The sequence below is a fragment of the Athene cunicularia genome, assembly GCF_003259725.1.
Source record: "Athene cunicularia isolate RWA chromosome 5 unlocalized genomic scaffold, athCun1 chr5_part1, whole genome shotgun sequence".
NCBI lineage: Eukaryota > Metazoa > Chordata > Aves > Strigiformes > Strigidae > Athene > Athene cunicularia.
In genome coordinates this window covers 5,608,141-5,624,565 of record NW_020799101.1, presented here as the reverse complement: position 1 = coordinate 5,624,565, position 16,425 = coordinate 5,608,141, and the positions used below count along the sequence as shown (strand labels likewise).

The window sequence follows — 16,425 nt, the reverse complement described above, 5'->3', positions numbered from 1 at the left end:
GAGCAAAGCATTTAAGACTGCGTCCATGCAACACGGTCTGCAGATACCCCAGGTAGCTTTGCAGTGAACGTGGCTGGGTTTAACTGAACCCATCAGTATGGGGGGTTTTACCCTGATGAATTTGCATAGCTTCTGTGCTCACTGCTTGCTTGAGTATCTCGACCCTGGTAAAGTACTCTGCCCAGAGAGCTGTCTGCACATGATGAGAGCCCATCTACGTTCCTACCAGCCACCTCCTTCCAGGCTGTCACAAGTGATTGTTCTTGGCAGCATTTTGAAGACATCCGATGGTGACATTATTACTGATCACATGAAAGCAGCAGATTAATAATAAATGAGAGTTGTCCTAGAAAGGCTTTCTTGCCTTGATGGTCAGCTGTGACCGTAAAAGCAGTGCAGAAAATGAATGTCACTGGAAGAAAGCATTTGGCACAGACGCCTTTTCTTTCTGTTCTGGCAAGAGAAGGTATTCACAGACCCCCATCCCTAATCTTCTTGTTGTTTACACTCCTCTGCTTCCTGTCCTTGTGTGTGCATGTGGGCTGCTGTGCAGCTGTGAAGTGGATGGGAGTAGAAGCAATGGGGTGTGTGTTGGGTGAGACACTTCACTCTGTCCCTGCTGTTCCCCTGTGAGCTGCTCTAGTACACACAGGAGGGGAAAAAATTTCTTGGAAGACTAGAATTTTGCTCAAGGGTATGTGTCACAGCGCAGGTGGGAGTCACTGTGCTCCGTAGCTTGCTCTCCTTTCCTTCAGGGGCATGTTATGCCGGTGGGTGCTAGATCTGTGCTCTCTGCAGCCATCGCTCAGCTCGCAGGAGAGGTCTTGGCATGCTCTACCTCCCTGAAGGCATACGAAGCCACTCTTCATATGACTTGCCACTGGAAACCAATTAGCGTCAGCTGCTGGTTAATCAACTTACTTGGCACTCATCGGGTGCTCCTAGGCATTCAGACACTACAGTGCTGGGTACCGTATAAAACGACAGCTTAGATATCATAAAGCGTAACAGTGCTCTGTGTTACTGCCTAGACATCATTGTCTTCTGAGTTTGGTGTGAGCGAGGCTGAGACAGGAAAGGACAGAGAAAATGAGACCTCCAGGTTTTGTCCTGCAAACCTCCTTTTTATTTCTTTTATTTTTTTCCCCCCACTTTGAATTCAGTTTGTGACTTTGAGTGAATCTGTCACCTTCTAATGAGAGACCCTTGCAGCTCAGGGCACAGCAAGCTATTTCTCTTGTGTGCTAAACCTGACAAATGATGGTTTCTTGAATCTTCTGAGGAGTACAAGCGTTTGCAAACATTAATGGAAAATATCTAAAGATAGAAACATCTCACTTCAGGGAAGGTTTCTTCAGCTGAAAACAGAGGCCCTTGATCTAACTTGGTTGCCATCAGCAAGGTTATAACCACAGTGGTTTCAGCTCCGGCTTGTTACATGCCATTGTACCAAACCCACTTCGCTGCTGTCTCAGCCCGTCTGGAGCACGTTCGTGATGGTGGTGTTAGCACCCAGCGCTGCACTGAGTGCCTGGCTGGTGCCGCTTCCCCGCGGCATGGGCTTACAGCTGCTGCCCTGTGCTGATATAGCAGCACTGCAAGTAATTTGGGTTTCCTCCTGCTCAGGAGGAACGTGGCTCTCTGCAGCTGTGTGGCTCCTATAGAGAGGCGTGACGCCTCACTGAAGCCATCTTTGAGGAATGGGTTGTTGGCACTTGAGTTGCCAGGAGGAGGAGCTGGTCCTGTTGTCTTCATCTGTGCAGCATGGGATGGTTTGGAGGGGCCAAGGTCCCTCTTTGTAGCTGATTTGTGAGGGCCCTCCTGCCATCGTGGGCTGAGGCTTTCTGTTTAACTGCTTCAGACTCTGTGGGTTCCTGCTGGGGCAGGCAAATGATGCGTGAGGTGGTCTCATCTCTCTGCTGAGTCAGATAAGTACAGCTTTGTAGTGAAAAACCTTTTTTTGAAGCAAGCATAGGGAGCTTTTGCCACCCTGAAATAGCAACTCCCACCCTGTGGATTATCACCAACATTGCTAATGGATCAGTATGGAGTCCTGTGATAAAGCTCAACCATTGCCACTTCTGGTGATGACTATTAATAAAGCTGGGAACCCCCAAAAACTCTGCTAAAAATTTGTTATTTTGTCTCAGACTTGTTTTCTTGGTGGTCTCCTATAGCTCCTGCAAACCTGAAAATTTGAATGCCTCTTACAAGGTTGTCAAGTCCTTCAAATCTAAAATCTTTGACGTGTGAAGTGGGAATCTCATTTTCCTGAAGATTCCTGCTGCTTGCATCTTTCTTAGATTGTACTGTTGTCACAGCAGGGAAGTGTTATGTTTCTTGGGTTTTTTGCTTTCCAGTTTCAATGAAGGCAAAGCAGAGCCTACTTTACAGAATACAGTGCTTATTTAGTCCGTCAAAGAGTGACGGATTTTGGATTTCTTCACTCTTGGAGATGAGACTTTACCTGCCCTAGATTACTCTTGCGTTACCTGAACTGTACAGAAAATACAAACGTCTGCTTGGACTATTAAGTATTTCAGTGCTGAAGTCTCAGTGCTACCAGGAGAGGAGACAGGATACCGCCCCTCCCCGATAGGTCTGTGTGGCACACCACAAACAACAGCGAGGATTCCGTGGGTGCAAACAGAATGACAGGATCGGCTTATCTGTAACAAACATAGGAAGATCTGTAGAACAAGGATGGCTCACAGCAGAAGCTCCTATAGGTGCTGTGTACCCGTCTGCTTCAGCGAGCAAGGGGCACTTCTGGCCACTGTCAGACGTTCAGAAGTGTTCCTACAGCTGGGCTCTAGGTGAATGCCTGATTTGGATTCTGTGGCTAAGAAAACTTTATACTTGCTTTTTTTTTTTTTTTTTTTTTTGGTTGGAGACTAGTGCCTTGACCATAAGGCACTAGCATTTCATCATATGTTTTTCTCTTTTTTTTGTAAGATGAACCTTAGCCCAGACTGAAGGAGTATGCAGTTTGAGGGAACTGGGGTTGTTTATTATCCTGGAGAAAAGGATGCTCAAGGGAAACCTTATCACTCTCTACAGCTACCTGAAAGGAGGTTGTGGTGAGGTGGGGGTCAGTCTCTTCTCCTAAGTAACGACATAGGATGGGGGGAAAACAGCCTTAAGTTGCACTAGGGGAGGTTTAGGTTGGATATGAGGAAAAATTTGTCTAGCATTGTAACAGGCTGCCAAGGGAAGTGGTGGAGTCCCTGTCCCTGGAGGTATTTAAAAGATGCATAGATGTGGTGCTTAGGGACATGGTTTAGTGGTGGAGTTGGTAGTGCGAGGTTAACGGTTGGACCTTAAATCTCTTTTCCAACCTAAATGATTCAATGATACCTAAAGTAGTTCTCAGTGGTCTGCAAATGCACGTGAAAATCTGAATGCCTTCCGAATCTGCTGGCCTTTCTGCTTTCAGTTTCTTCTGTTTCTTTTCTTTCAAGCTGCTGCTAAGGCCTCTGAAAGGCCAAAAAGTGCCTTTTTAGGAGGGAAAAAGTGATTTTTATAGAAGGTTCTTGTGTGAAGCACAGATCTCCAGCTTGAGCTGTGTGATGCTGGCTTCCATTTTCCCTCTTATGCGACTATCAGGCATTACTCACAGCCTGCTCACAGCTGCCAGGCTCCTGGTGCTCCTCTGCTTCTGTAATCCACTATTTATGAAGTCTGTGATTTTTTTTTTTTTTTTTTAGAAGTGTAGCTTCCTCCTTGTGACCACGAAGTGGTGCTCTGCGCTGCATCTTGCAGCAAGGCAAGCTGTTGGCATTTTGGGATGGGGGGTTAAAAAGCTTTTCTCAGAAGTAGGAATGTGCTAGAGGAGGAGGGAAACAAGTTAAGAGCCTTTTCTTTTCCCCTTGCAGCGGTTTTGCTACAAGGGCTACATTATTCACATCCTTATGCTGTGGCTGTGTGATGATTGATGTAGCTTGGTGATGATCAGATGTGATAAGTAGTCTTGGCACTTTCAATTTGGGTGTTCAGCTTGGCTGCCTGCTAGACTTTGAAGGTACAGAGATGGCTATCTGCTGCTTCAAAACTAGGTCCTGGCAGGTGTCTTTGATTTGGCTTGCTCAAATCACAAGAAGCTTCTAAAAACCTTGTCCCCTACTAGTTTTTCAGAGATAAAAATCTGATCCCTGTTTCCTCTCGGCTGCTTTTTCACCCAGTCCATCTAGGAAAAAACCCTCTGTTGTTCATGTTTCTCTTCTCTGGTGTGCTAGCTCTTTAGTGGCTTTTCTGTTAAAATTTGGAAATGTTTATAGCTGTGTTGCTCTCAGCAGAGGCAAAAGACCTACATTAACTTGTCTTTGCAGGTTTCCTGCAAGCACTCTCCAGGTGCCACTCTCAGGTTTACAGAAGCTCCGTATTTTGTATGAAAACATGCAGTTTGATAGAGAAAATTCTTATGTTGATTTGAAACGACGGGCACATTATAAGACAGAAACCGCCTGTAAAATGTAATGGGAATTTAAGGGGCTAACTACATCCCTGTAAGCTCCATTAGATGCTCTGCATGGTCTAGCTGCAGGAGTGATCGTTCCTTTCCAGGTACTGAAAGCCATGCTAGAGTAGGATGATGCAGCTAAATTCAAACAGCAGCTCATTTGTATGAAACACAGGGCTAGAATTGAAAGGTGGCAAGCGGGATTGTCTTGTCTGGTGAGCTGGAAAAAAAACCATGCAGTGTTTTAAAGTAAATCCTTGAATTAGAAGGAAAGGATATGTCATGTAACAGCGCAGTGAATGCCATGGTTTTGTAATGTACACTGATTCCTCTAGGTATTCCAGTCTGTGAAGTAGAAGCCAGAGGAAGGAGGCCAGCTCCCCCCAGTTAATTCAGGTGGGATAGACACTAACTAAAGAGCTTCCCCAAAGTTCCCCAGTTTGTTTCTTGGGTGTTTTGTGGACCAGCTTTGCTGGAGTGCCATTGCATCCCACAGCAGAAAGGAGAAGCGTGAAGCATCACCTGCTTTATTTATAGCAGGTGTGACATGTGCAGCCCCTCAGGTGTCCTACCTTAGCTGTTCCATGTTATTGCAATGCCTGTAACCTGTGTGAGGTACAACTCCGAGGGAAATAAAGGGATATCTCGATAACAAATGTTAATTTTGCTGGATCATTGGTTTTTAACATGGTCTTAGACCCCCGGCTAAACCAGCTGTTCAGATGCAGGGTGATGGGTTCTCCTAGTCTGAGTACATCAGGAGGGAGATTTTCTACAGGGCTGAGCAGAGTATCATGTAAATTAGATAAAGTGCATAAATACTGTGGTTTAGTTTTCAGCTTTGAAAAACTAACCATGAGAAATGCAAAGCATGTCATTATTCCAGATACTATCTTTTTATGGTGGGTAGCTCAGTTAGTAACTATTAAATAGCTTGGATGCAAATTCTGGCTCAGGAAGTTCTTGAGTCTTTGATAACTAAAATCTGGGAAGAGAGACTGTGGGAAGACTGGCTCTGGGTGTGCCCTGCTTTAGTCTTCCTTCGGCATCTGGGGCTAGATGTGGTCAGAAATAGGATGTGGGCAGAAAGGGCCTTTGGTGTGATCCAGTGTGGTCATTCTTGTGTTGCCATTTTAGATTCTAGCAATGAAATATACCTTAAATATTTATTTCTCCATATGTCAACAGTACAGTCAGCTTTGGAGTAAGACGGGTATCTGTTCTAGTAGAGAAGCCACAGGGATTTTCTTGGTGTCACATTTTTCTGCTCTCACACGAAGTGCTGGCTGTGCTGCCTTCTTTCTGATTCTGAATTAAGTCTTCCTTGGTCATACCGCTGTCTGGTGTAAATCCATTGTGACAGGAGTGCCGGTATAAAACTGCTGAGGATCCTGCTGAGGTTCATTACCATCACCCCTGTTCTCCTGCACCCAAGAGCTGATCTGCCAGCGCTCATCAAAGCGAGATGCTTTTTCTGGAGGAGGGGCCGTATCGGTCTAATTGGGCTGGAAAGTGGTGTCCTTTGCAGAGCTGTGAAAGGCTTAGTAAAAGTTAAAAATAGAATCAACTTATTTCTGCCTCCGAGATTGGAAATCAGGGAAATGGTTCTCACTTGAGCTGAAATTAGTTGAGCGGAGAGCACCATAGTTATATGTACTCAGGTATTTGTACACTTGCACGTGTGTGTTTGTACTCTCCTATTAGGAAGCCAAATAACAGTATTTCCCACTAATGCCTTTGACAGTCTAAGACAACATCTCATTGTTACTTAGCAACTTCAGACGGTGCTGAGCTCTGCCAAATTAACCCCTTTGGGTGTGTTTCCTGTTAGAAAACAGGCACAAGTTCATTCAGCTGATCTTCCTTTGGAGAACTGGTATCAGCTGGCTGTCCTGGTGCTCACCTGTAGAGATGTATGAACCTTCCTTAGGGATCTGGTGTAGCTGGGAACTGTCAATGTGAGGTTAATGGTTGGACTGGATGATCTTCAAGGTCTTTTCCAACTTAGACGATTCTGTGATTCTGTCTTGTGGGATCTTCCTGATTGTTGCTTTTGTGTCTCCTTGGCCAGAGGGTGAGGAGGAGGAAGAGGATGAAGAGGAGGAGGAAGAAGAAGAGGAGGAAGAGGAAGATGAGGAGGACAAAGACATAGATTTGATGGATGAAAGCATGGAGGGTGACACGGAGCTGCCAGGTTTCACGCTTCCAGGCGATACCTCCCAGGAGCCCATAGCTGGCCTGGAAAACCCTGTGGCCCAGCTGGCCGGGGTGTCCTACCAGGTTCCTGACACCATCGAGTGGGAGCAGCAGAATCAGGGTCTGGGTAAGAGAAAAAGCCCTTTCTTCCTTTACCCTTGCAGAGGACATGTCTCCTCCTTTTCACTTTGCATGGGACAGTCCCTTGTGCTAGAAAGTCTCACAGGTTGGCTCTCAAGCTAAACACAGAGCAGTCTCATTTCTGAGGAAACTCCGTCCACCAGTGACAACTGGTTGAACTGGGATGGGTCCCAGGCAGCGTGACCTGAGTTTTCATTTTGGGGAGAGCTGCTCTGAATGCTCCACATCTGCTCCTTCATTCCCAGAGCTTAGTGTTGTCATGCTCCAAGGGTGGACAAATAAATAACTTCTCAAGTGAGATTCCTGGGGAAATTTCAGTTCCCTTTGCCCAAGATGGGTTGGTGTGAGGATATATTTGCTGTGAGGACAAAGCAAATAGGGTAGCTGGGTAAGTGTTCATCAGCCTATTTGCTACTTCAGCATCATTTTTGTGAGTGCCACTTTTCTGGCATTTTTAAGGGCTGTATGGTCCAGCCGTGGGGCCCTGTACTGGCAGTGTTAAGCCAGAGAAACCTGTAGAGACTCTATAAAGCTTTATAAAGTTTATTCCCATTGTGCATATAGGCCCTGTGTTTAATCACTGGACTAATATATTCCACCTGCAAATAGCTTATCAGTGTTTATATGTGTCCATCTGATGCGAGTCAAAGCTGGTGTGGGACAAGGACAAGTTTAGGAGGGAACCTGCCCAGCTTGCCTAAGGGCACTGGTATCATTTCCCAGCATACTCAGTTTCCAAGCCAAGCTCCAATCAAAACCAGTGGGAACCATTCAGGTGAATTGGTGGGAGATAAACCACATCTATACAGAAGGTCTATTAGAGAAGTAGCTGTTTTGAGAAGCTCATCAAATAAAGGAACCCCCCAACTCTTTTGTACCTTGTTTTATAACAGCTATCACTTCCCCTGGATGTTTAATTCTGATTTAAGCTGGCAGTATTTCCTCTGTAATGCTGTCTCTAGCCTGCTTTAGCATTGTTAGCGTCCTCTGAACTCAGTCAAAGAGCATATGTCAAGAACTATGTGGGAGGGTTGCTCTTTGAGGGCATATTGAGTTTGCATTAGGTCTGATATCTCCCCGTCCCACTAACTCCTGCTTGAAAAACATGGGGTTGGATGGATGCCATGTCAGATCTGTTTCATGTGCCCTGTTATCCCATCAGGCTGGACAGGAGCTGTGGCGGGGGGAATAATTCTAAAGTTTTTAAGGCTTACTGGTTGGCTTTGGCAAGCTGGATTAAAGAGGTGGCGGTGCTCAGAGGAAGTTTAAGAAACACGGGGTTATGATGGGAGTCGCATCAGCAGCTTTGTGTCCTTATCTTACTCATTTCCTTGGGGCAGGATCTTTGTGGTGCCTTGAGAGAAAATGTGAGAGGAGGAGGATATTTTCTGCACTCAGGGGTGCAGTGGGCTGCCTTGGTGAGCTCTGTATGACTGCTAGCAATAGCGAGAAGGTGGCATTAGGCTGTTATCTAAAGCTGTTTGCCTCCTTCAGGATCGTAAGTAGCAGGATGGATGGCTTGGCAGAGCTTTGCCTCTGCGTCAGTCAGTCCTGGCTGAGGGTGCCAGTGCTTTGTAATGTGAGAGAGGCAGCGTTTTGCGAACCCTCAGGTGTATCCCCACACACCAGACATCACATTGTGCAGCGTGGAGGAAGATGGCACTGATAACTCCTCAGGGATCTTAGTACATTTAACCACCCCAGCTAGGGTGGCTGATGCAGTGTCCTCTGGTTTTGGTCCCTGGAGGGATCTGACAGGAGTCCTGTTCCCAGGGGAGTGTGCAGGGCAATGGTTAGTTTGTCCGGAAGGATGTCTAGAGACTGCTCAAGATGCTGTTGTATATGACATAGGCTGTTGCCATGAACTTTGGGCCTACAGAGGAGGTTGTTCTGCACAAGTTATCAGGCACAGCTCTGTTCGTAGCTGATGCAGACTGAACTGGAGTCATGGCTGCGTTTCCACCCCGTCACCTTTGCTACTGAAGGAAGAGGCTCCGGGTAGGAGATGCCTATCAGATGTATTGGTAAATGAGGCAGATGAGAAAGCAGTGACCAGAGGGTGAAGTGATCCTTGGCGTGTAGTAAACCCCTCTGACTGGAGAGGCTGCAATACTCATGCACAAAAACCAAGCAGGCCTGGACTGTGAAACAATACATAGCCTTAACATTCCTTGTGTAATAGCATCTGTTGTGAGGGGGCCTTGCCCTAGCACAGAGCCGTTCTGGAGAATGCAATCTGCAATATCTCTTCAGGAGATCTGCCTCAGAACATACGGGTCCTGTTCAGTTTCTGATGTTTAATATTGTGTCATCCTGCAGCCTTCATTCTCTCTTTCTTAGACCTTGGAAAGGCTATCTTTCAAAAACATTTCAGACATGGAATAAATTGACTGTGCGGCAAAAGGTAGGATTTTTCTCCCTAACTTATGTTTTATTGACTCTGATGAAAATTGGAGAAGCTCCCTGCGAAGTCTGTCAGGTTGGGTCAGCTGCAGAGCAGACACCTGAAGGACTGGGTAGATGTTGAATTTCTGCATTCTCTGGAAGTGCCTGGCTGGGTTATGTGTCACCAGATCCGACTGGTTTGGATTGCCTTTTATTTTTAAGCTGTTGGAGTCTGCACAGACAGCCATGAGGGGCAGGATGAAGCTGTGGCTGAGCTGAGTTCATCTTTAGGAGTTAGATGGGACTTGCGTGCAGTGGTGTTTTAGGTGAGAAAAGAGAGGATGCGGTGGGATCGGTCTCTCTATTTGTGACTCACCACTCTTATTCCACCAGGCAAACACTTACATAAAGAGCCATTTATTCTTTTTCTGTCTAGATGACCTTAATGGCTCTTTGACATTGCTTCCTTCCCCATCTACAGTGTGCTGATGATGCCCACAGTGCTCCTAAGAGGAAGGGAAATTATTTATGTTTTAGAGGCATAAAAGAAACCAGGGACTTGCATGACCTCACACTGAAAATCTGGGGCCAAGCAAGGACCTGAACCCAGGTGTTTGAAGGGCTCATTTGCTGGGAGTGCCTGCGGAATGGGAGATGCTATTGCATCTCCATGGTGGTGCTGGGCTCCTTTTCCCTGAGATGCTGCTGCAGTAGTGTAGCCCTTCCCCTCTTCCCAGTTTGTGCCAGGTGGGAGTTTCTGCCCTGGTTCCCTGGCCCTGGGTGTGTGGGCACACGCTGGGCTACTGCTGTGTCCAGACCCATGTCTGTACCTGGTCCTGGTTACGTGTTTGTTTATGGGGTGTATTAAGGAGAAAAGGAAGGGTGGGAAAAGTCTCTAGCTTGTGTCAGCAGGAATGGGATTGTTAAGAACAGGAGAAATCCCCCAAACCTGGCAGGAGGCCAGAAGAACTGCCCCCATTGTTCTGCTGGAGTGCCTGGAGAAACCAGACTCACTGTGAAGGGCTTGTAAAGCTTTAGATCTGCTGGACATGTGCATGGACTATTTATCTTTGAAACTCTTTTTTTCCAAGTGCCTTTCATCTAAAGCTACCTCTTTGAAATCCATTTCCTTTAAGTGATTTTCTTCTAAAGCTAAAATTAACTTGACTTTAATTTTAAGACAGCTTTGTAACCTCTGGGCGTCCCCAGACACAGCCCCTTGGAGCAGGGAGCTGCAGTTCTTCTGAATGCACCTGGGGCAGGGGCACTGTGCTCCTGCCTGCCCCAGCCCACAGCGTGCATCTCTCTGCATCCTGGGGAAGATCTCAGCCAAATAGTGCTGAGACATGAAGAATTTTCCAGAAATATGATTTAGAAGGGGAAGTTGTTCTGCTTGACCTGCGATACGGCGTAGCAAAGGAAGACCTGAAGAAAGATAATGGTGCCCAGCAGAGTATGAGATGAGGGTACACCATCTAAGCACCAAACATTTACAGTTGGCATTTTCCATTTCCTTCTCCTGAGGATGCATCTGTCCTCTGGCCTTCAGAATTTTGACATTTAACGCTAGACTCTATAGTACAGAAGAGCCCAGAAGTATTGGAGGAGCTATTCTCAGGTCAGTTATTATTGAGTTTGCTTGGCCTGATGGCTCACACACTGCAGATCCCTAGAGAACAAGTCAGTTGATCTGCAAACAGTTTGGCAGAGCAAGAGATAGTGTGGACTTCTGTAGTGGTCAGTGAGAAAGTGCTGGAGAAACAGAATCATTAAAAATGTCAATTCTGGGAAGTCAGATGGTCCTACATTAACTCCAGCTGAGCAAAAGCAATTTATAAATGCTGGTAATGAGGCCGTCAGTTTTACAGTCCATCAGCTGACTCTTTAACCAGCAATATTTAGGCAGAAAAGTAAAGCAGAAAGTGATATCATCTGTGTCTTTATAAAATAGAATTTGATTCCCCAAAAGCTGTTCCGATGGCCTGCAGCTCTGGAGAAGGAAGATCTGAATATGCTTTGGGATCTGTTTTGGTGTCCTGTTCGGATGCTTTGTCTTCAGAGGTTGCCAGTGAAGGACGTGGCAGTACTTTGGGACCTCTCTGCGTTGTGTGTGAGATAACTTTGAGCCTTCTCTACTTTTTTCTTGCGTTGTATGTAGGTGGTGGTGTATGTAGGTGGTAGGCGAACACTGTTCAGAGAGCATGAGAGGAGCAGGAAACTTGGGCTTTCTGGGAATGAGTAAAAACACATCATTTTTTCTCTACTACCTCTTTTGTGATTAAGCATTACAAGAACTGCAGTTGGTTTAGATGGGTTCAAACCTAGTGAACAGTTTCTGGGTTCTTTATTGTACACTTCCATGGATAACAAGGCCCTCTGCTTCTCTGTTGGTGGTGGCTACTGTGACTGTGCTCTTCTCCCACTTCTGAAGAGTATTTATTCTCGCAGTGTTTCTGAGAATCCTTGTTTTACAAACCATGAGCCAGTACACAGTAACTTAGCTCAAACTGGTCTGGGAACTTTGTGATAGAGCATGAAAACATCCCCAATCTCCCAATCTATTTGTTAATGCCATAGTACTTGCCTGTATTTCATGTATTTTTGTGCGTAGGATCTTAGTTCTTATACTAATGGAAGGTCATATAACTCTCTCACTTAGGTAATGACATGGGAATTGCATAATAAAAACACACTTTTGGAATGTGAGGTTTTTTTGATGGGTAAAAAATATTTGCAGCTCTGAGTAGTTACTTACAGAGAAAATAGCTCTCACTGTATTGCAGATCTATGGTCACAAATTATACTGCATAAACCATGTAACGGATGCCACTGGTTAATGACAGTGAGGCAGAGTAGTGGAAGATGATGAATATTTGAAATGCCGTTTTTACAGGAAGATAGGATGAATGCTTTTATGGGCAAAAATAACCAGCATTAGGAAGGCAGGAGCTAAGACTCAGGAGTTAGTAGTATGTTCTTTAATTGCTGCCCAAAATGGATCTATTTTAAGTACTTTTACAGCAGGCGTTATTGGAACACCAGAGTGCCTTTTAATCCTTAATGCATTTATCTTCTTAATTACCCTGGAAAGGGTATCCATGTTTTACAGGTGGTAAGCAAAACCACCGAGAGGCCAAGTGACCCCACTGGTTTCATGAGGGAGCCTTTAGCAGAGTAGGGATTTTAACGAGGGGAATTAAATTAGTGCTTGAGCATTTGCTTTCTCTTGCTGGAGGAAGGACATGTGCACTTCTCCCTGGCAAGGGAGCAAAGGATCACACAAGAAGTCACCATCACAACAGAAAGGACTGAGTCTGTAGAAATCCCAGGTGAGAGAGCCAGGATCAGGAGCAGGGCAAATTTTTCTTCCCGATGTGTTCGAAGTGCAGCTGCCTGCAAGCAGTTCTGCCCTCTGTGACTTTGCCCTGTACATGCTTATGGGAGTTTTGTTGCGCAAAGCATTGACCACACGAGATCTGTGTTCCAGACGGCTGCACACTGAAATGAGCAGTCTCAGAAATATAGATTACTATTTTTCCTGTCTTCCTGGGTGCTCCAAATAATTTATACAGTTCCATATGTTCCTTGCTAGCTCCCTTTCCCTCTCCCAAGCAATAATGAAGCTCCCATCATCAATCTGTGCATAAGTCAAGTTTCTGTTCCTTGTGAGGGATGTGTACTCCGTTTGGAATGACTTTTTTTTTAAACTGTTTTAAGAGATTGTTCGTAGCTGCGTCTTAATCCTGGAGCAGACTCATATTTAATCAGGTTTGCCTTGTCAAAGGAAATTTTGCATCCACGTACCTGTAAACAGCAACGATCCTCTCTGCCAGCTCGGTGTGATGTATGCTCTTGTAATGACAGAGCAGTTCCCAGGAGGGAACAGTTCACATCGGAGATAGCTTTTTCTTTTCATCAAATTTTATCTCAAGGTGGTTTGGGGACTGTCTCTTTTTTTTCCCTTTTAAATTGCTTCTTTCTTTGACCTGTATTGCTCCTACTTCTGCTCTGAAGCCAGCTGAGATAATGAGCCTTGCAGACCAGCCCTGCGCACGCGCTGCAGGGTGGTGCGGTGAGAACCAGCCCTGCGCCTCGCACCGGGACCTTCCAGGAGACACTAAACTTGGGCAAGTCTGAGCCCTGCGGTCCTGACCTACCACCCTGCTCTTCCCTTTTTCCATCCAGCACAAGACCGCTGTGCCCTCGCGAATGAGGCCTGTGCATTTGAAATGGAAGAAGCTGACAGTGTGTCTGTTGTGCTGTGAATTGGGATGAGGAGTTTCCAGCCACAGAGCATGAACCATTAGTGGGTTGGAGCCACGTCCTTCCTCTTGAAACACCTCAGCTCTTATCCTTGAAGCAGAAATCAAGACAAAGAGAAGGGAATAGAGATGAGTAAAACAGAAGATTGGAGGGTGTTTTGGTGATTTCCAGTTCTGAAGGCAAGCAGCTATCAGAAATAGGTGAAATAAAACTGTTGCCGGCAATAAAAAAAGGTGTGTGCTTCAAATTCATCATAAGGATGGGGAAGACAGCAGGAGCCTTTCTACGTGGAAACCTCCGGCAGGAAACTTAGGCTAGTATTTTAACCTGATGGTTTTTGTGGACTGTATAGAGGAACAGCAGCACTATAACATCCTCAGATACATTGCTTTGAAATATTAGCCCTTCCGCAAGGTTTATGCATCTACTTAAACCTGTGTCAGAGGAAGACTGGCTAAGCCCAGTTGTTACCAGCCCCTAAGTGCTGCCTCCAGGAGCTGGGGGTGGATTTAGAGGTGTTTGCTCAGGTTTGGCTCTGCCTTCCCTCTCCCTGCCCACAAAGAAGGTGGTGTCACATCAGACAAGACGTTACGCCGGGGTTACTGGCTGTTGCTGGTGGGAATGAAGAGGTCCTGTCCATCTGCTGCATTTCTGCCTCTTTTTCTGCAGTTTGGAGTGAGGTGGTGTGAAGCCATAGAGAAATCACCTGCTGGTTTGTAGGAGGAGAGAGAGGACGTTGGTCACCATGGCTGATGCGGTTGGTATGAGAGGTCCCAGCTGAGGTCTGGCTGAGTGGGGGATGTTTCTAGTGGATGGTGGGAAACGTGGATTAACCCGAGCCTGAGGGCTGCTGTTGCTCCTGTATGCCCCAGTCCTCGCTACCCTGACATGCAAAAATCTCCTGAAATACCCACAAGGAGGGAGCGATGGCTTCTGTAGTGAAAATGCCTGCCTCCCCACATTGGGAAGCCTTGGATGATGTCTATGTGTGGAGAGCATTAGGGAAGCTTTGCTGAAGGGAACTGAAGTCTGGGCTACTGGTTGCCTACAATTTGCCTGACAGACCAAAGCTGAGCAAATTCACCCTTCTTGGCTTGCCAGGGAGCATGGAAAGGCAGCCTGCAGCAGCACCAAGCTCCTGGGCTTTTCCAGCAGAAGAGGACTCCTAACAGGCTTTCTGCCTCCTGTTGGGCCAAGAAAGCAAAGTTGGAAAACTTAAGCATGTGGCTGAGCGCTTTTGATCTTCTCTGGCTGTCTGGCTCTCCCCATCCATTTGCCACAGCCTTTAGAGTTAGGATGTGTCTACCTTGGAGCACGGCTTGGCATTTGCTGCTCCAAGTAATATATCTTTTTATTTTTGCCTGGATTAAAGGATAGGGTCCATTAGCCTGCGCAGAGCTCCGTGCTGTGAAGGCTGGACTGCATCTGCTAACCAAGCACCATCTGGGTTTCTGCACGGCGTGGCGAGGCAGGCATCCTTCTAGACTGTCAGCTGGCTTATCACTGTCTGTCTGTCCCCTTGTCTGTCAGCCCCACCGTAATGTAAATCATAGTGTCTTTGCTGTCTTTTTAATCTGCAGTAAATCTTTTTTCCCTCATGTCTGCAATTTCAGCGTATGCTTGTATCGCATCTCAGTGTGGTTTGCATCTTCTATCCTTCAGTTTATATGTGTCGGAAAATAGCTCCATTTAGACAGAGGAGATGGTTTTCAGCCCTCTCTCCCTTTGGATTTCAGTAATCACTTAGCTTGATTGAAGAACACAGACAGGGCACTAGCTTTCCCTGGGTGAGAGTTATTAATTTTTCCTTTATGTGCTAGTCTGGGTGGCCTTTGCCTTGTGAAAGAGACTTGTCCTTGTGTTGGAGAAATCGCATTTATTTTCTAATAGTGATCTGTACTACAGTGCAAAAGACCTGTCTATTTTCACGGCATTTCAGCCCTCAAAAAAAAAAAAAAGAAAGGGGAAATGCGAAGGTTCATCAGCCTGGAATTGCCTCTTTCCTTCTGGGGATTTGCGTCAGAGGCTGAACTTTTGGCTTAAAATGTTGGCTCCATTGCAGAGCAGATAAGGGAAAATTAGAGGAAAAGAGCTCATTGCAACGAGTAGCAAGGAGAGAGAGGGTAATTTATCAAGAAGATAGTTTTAAAATATTCCTTTCTAATGAGAATGTAAATATGCTTTCTCTCTGCTTGGGCAGTGCAAACCACAAATGACTGATGCTCAACCTACCTCCCCTCTGGTGTTTGCTCAAATTAAGACCACTTGAGCATCAAAGGAGATCCAGGTTCTTCCTGGAAGGATGCTCTCTTGATATATATACAAGTCTTGCTCTGCCTGAGAGTGAGTTAGGAACATATATTGGAAATAAGTAAATTGCTCAGATTTTGACTGACAATAAAATAATTACCTCAAACCTCCAGCAATTGTTGTTTTGCAAAAATGCTGAGTATCGGCATTAATCACAGAGAGGGGTCGATATAGTGAGAATTACTAAAGACTTTTTGCCTTTTTTTTTTTTTTTCCTTGTTTTTGAATAACTCTAATCACAGCCTCATCCAAGCCTGGGATGTAATAAAGGGTTTCGGCAAGGCTGTTCCCTGCTAGCCTATCATTTATTTTAATATACCGTCAACACCATCTGTGCTTGAGGCTTTATTAATATGAAGTGAGGCCAAGAGTTTCTTCAGTTTTATTCCTTTTCTAGCTTGCTTTCCCCTCATCCTCCCTGTTCCCCTCTGACTGCTCAGGCTGACTTTCTCACTGATACTTTTACAGAATCACAGAATCATCTCAGTTGGAAAAGACCTTGAAGGTCATCCAGTCCAACCATTAACCCAGCACTGACAGTTCCCAACTACACCATGTCCCTCAGCACTAAATCACCCGACTCTTCAACCCCTCCAGGGATGGGGACTCCACCACCTCTCTGGGCAGCCCATTCCAACGCCCAACAGCCCCTTCTGTAAGGAAATACTTTC

General features: G+C 45.8%; 1 protein-coding gene across 4 annotated transcripts in view; it reads left to right on the top strand.

Moving 5' to 3' along the window:
* The window catches only part of ARMH4 (armadillo-like helical domain containing 4), a 61,675-nt gene that overhangs the window by 13,065 nt on the left and 32,185 nt on the right, over positions 1 to 16,425 (top strand). For all 4 annotated transcript variants that reach the window (XM_026849734.1, XM_026849733.1, XM_026849732.1 and 1 more), the window contains one exon: positions 6,531 to 6,782. In XM_026849734.1, the coding sequence (XP_026705535.1) occupies positions 6,531 to 6,782 (252 nt within the window). The remainder of the gene's footprint in view (positions 1 to 6,530; positions 6,783 to 16,425) is intronic.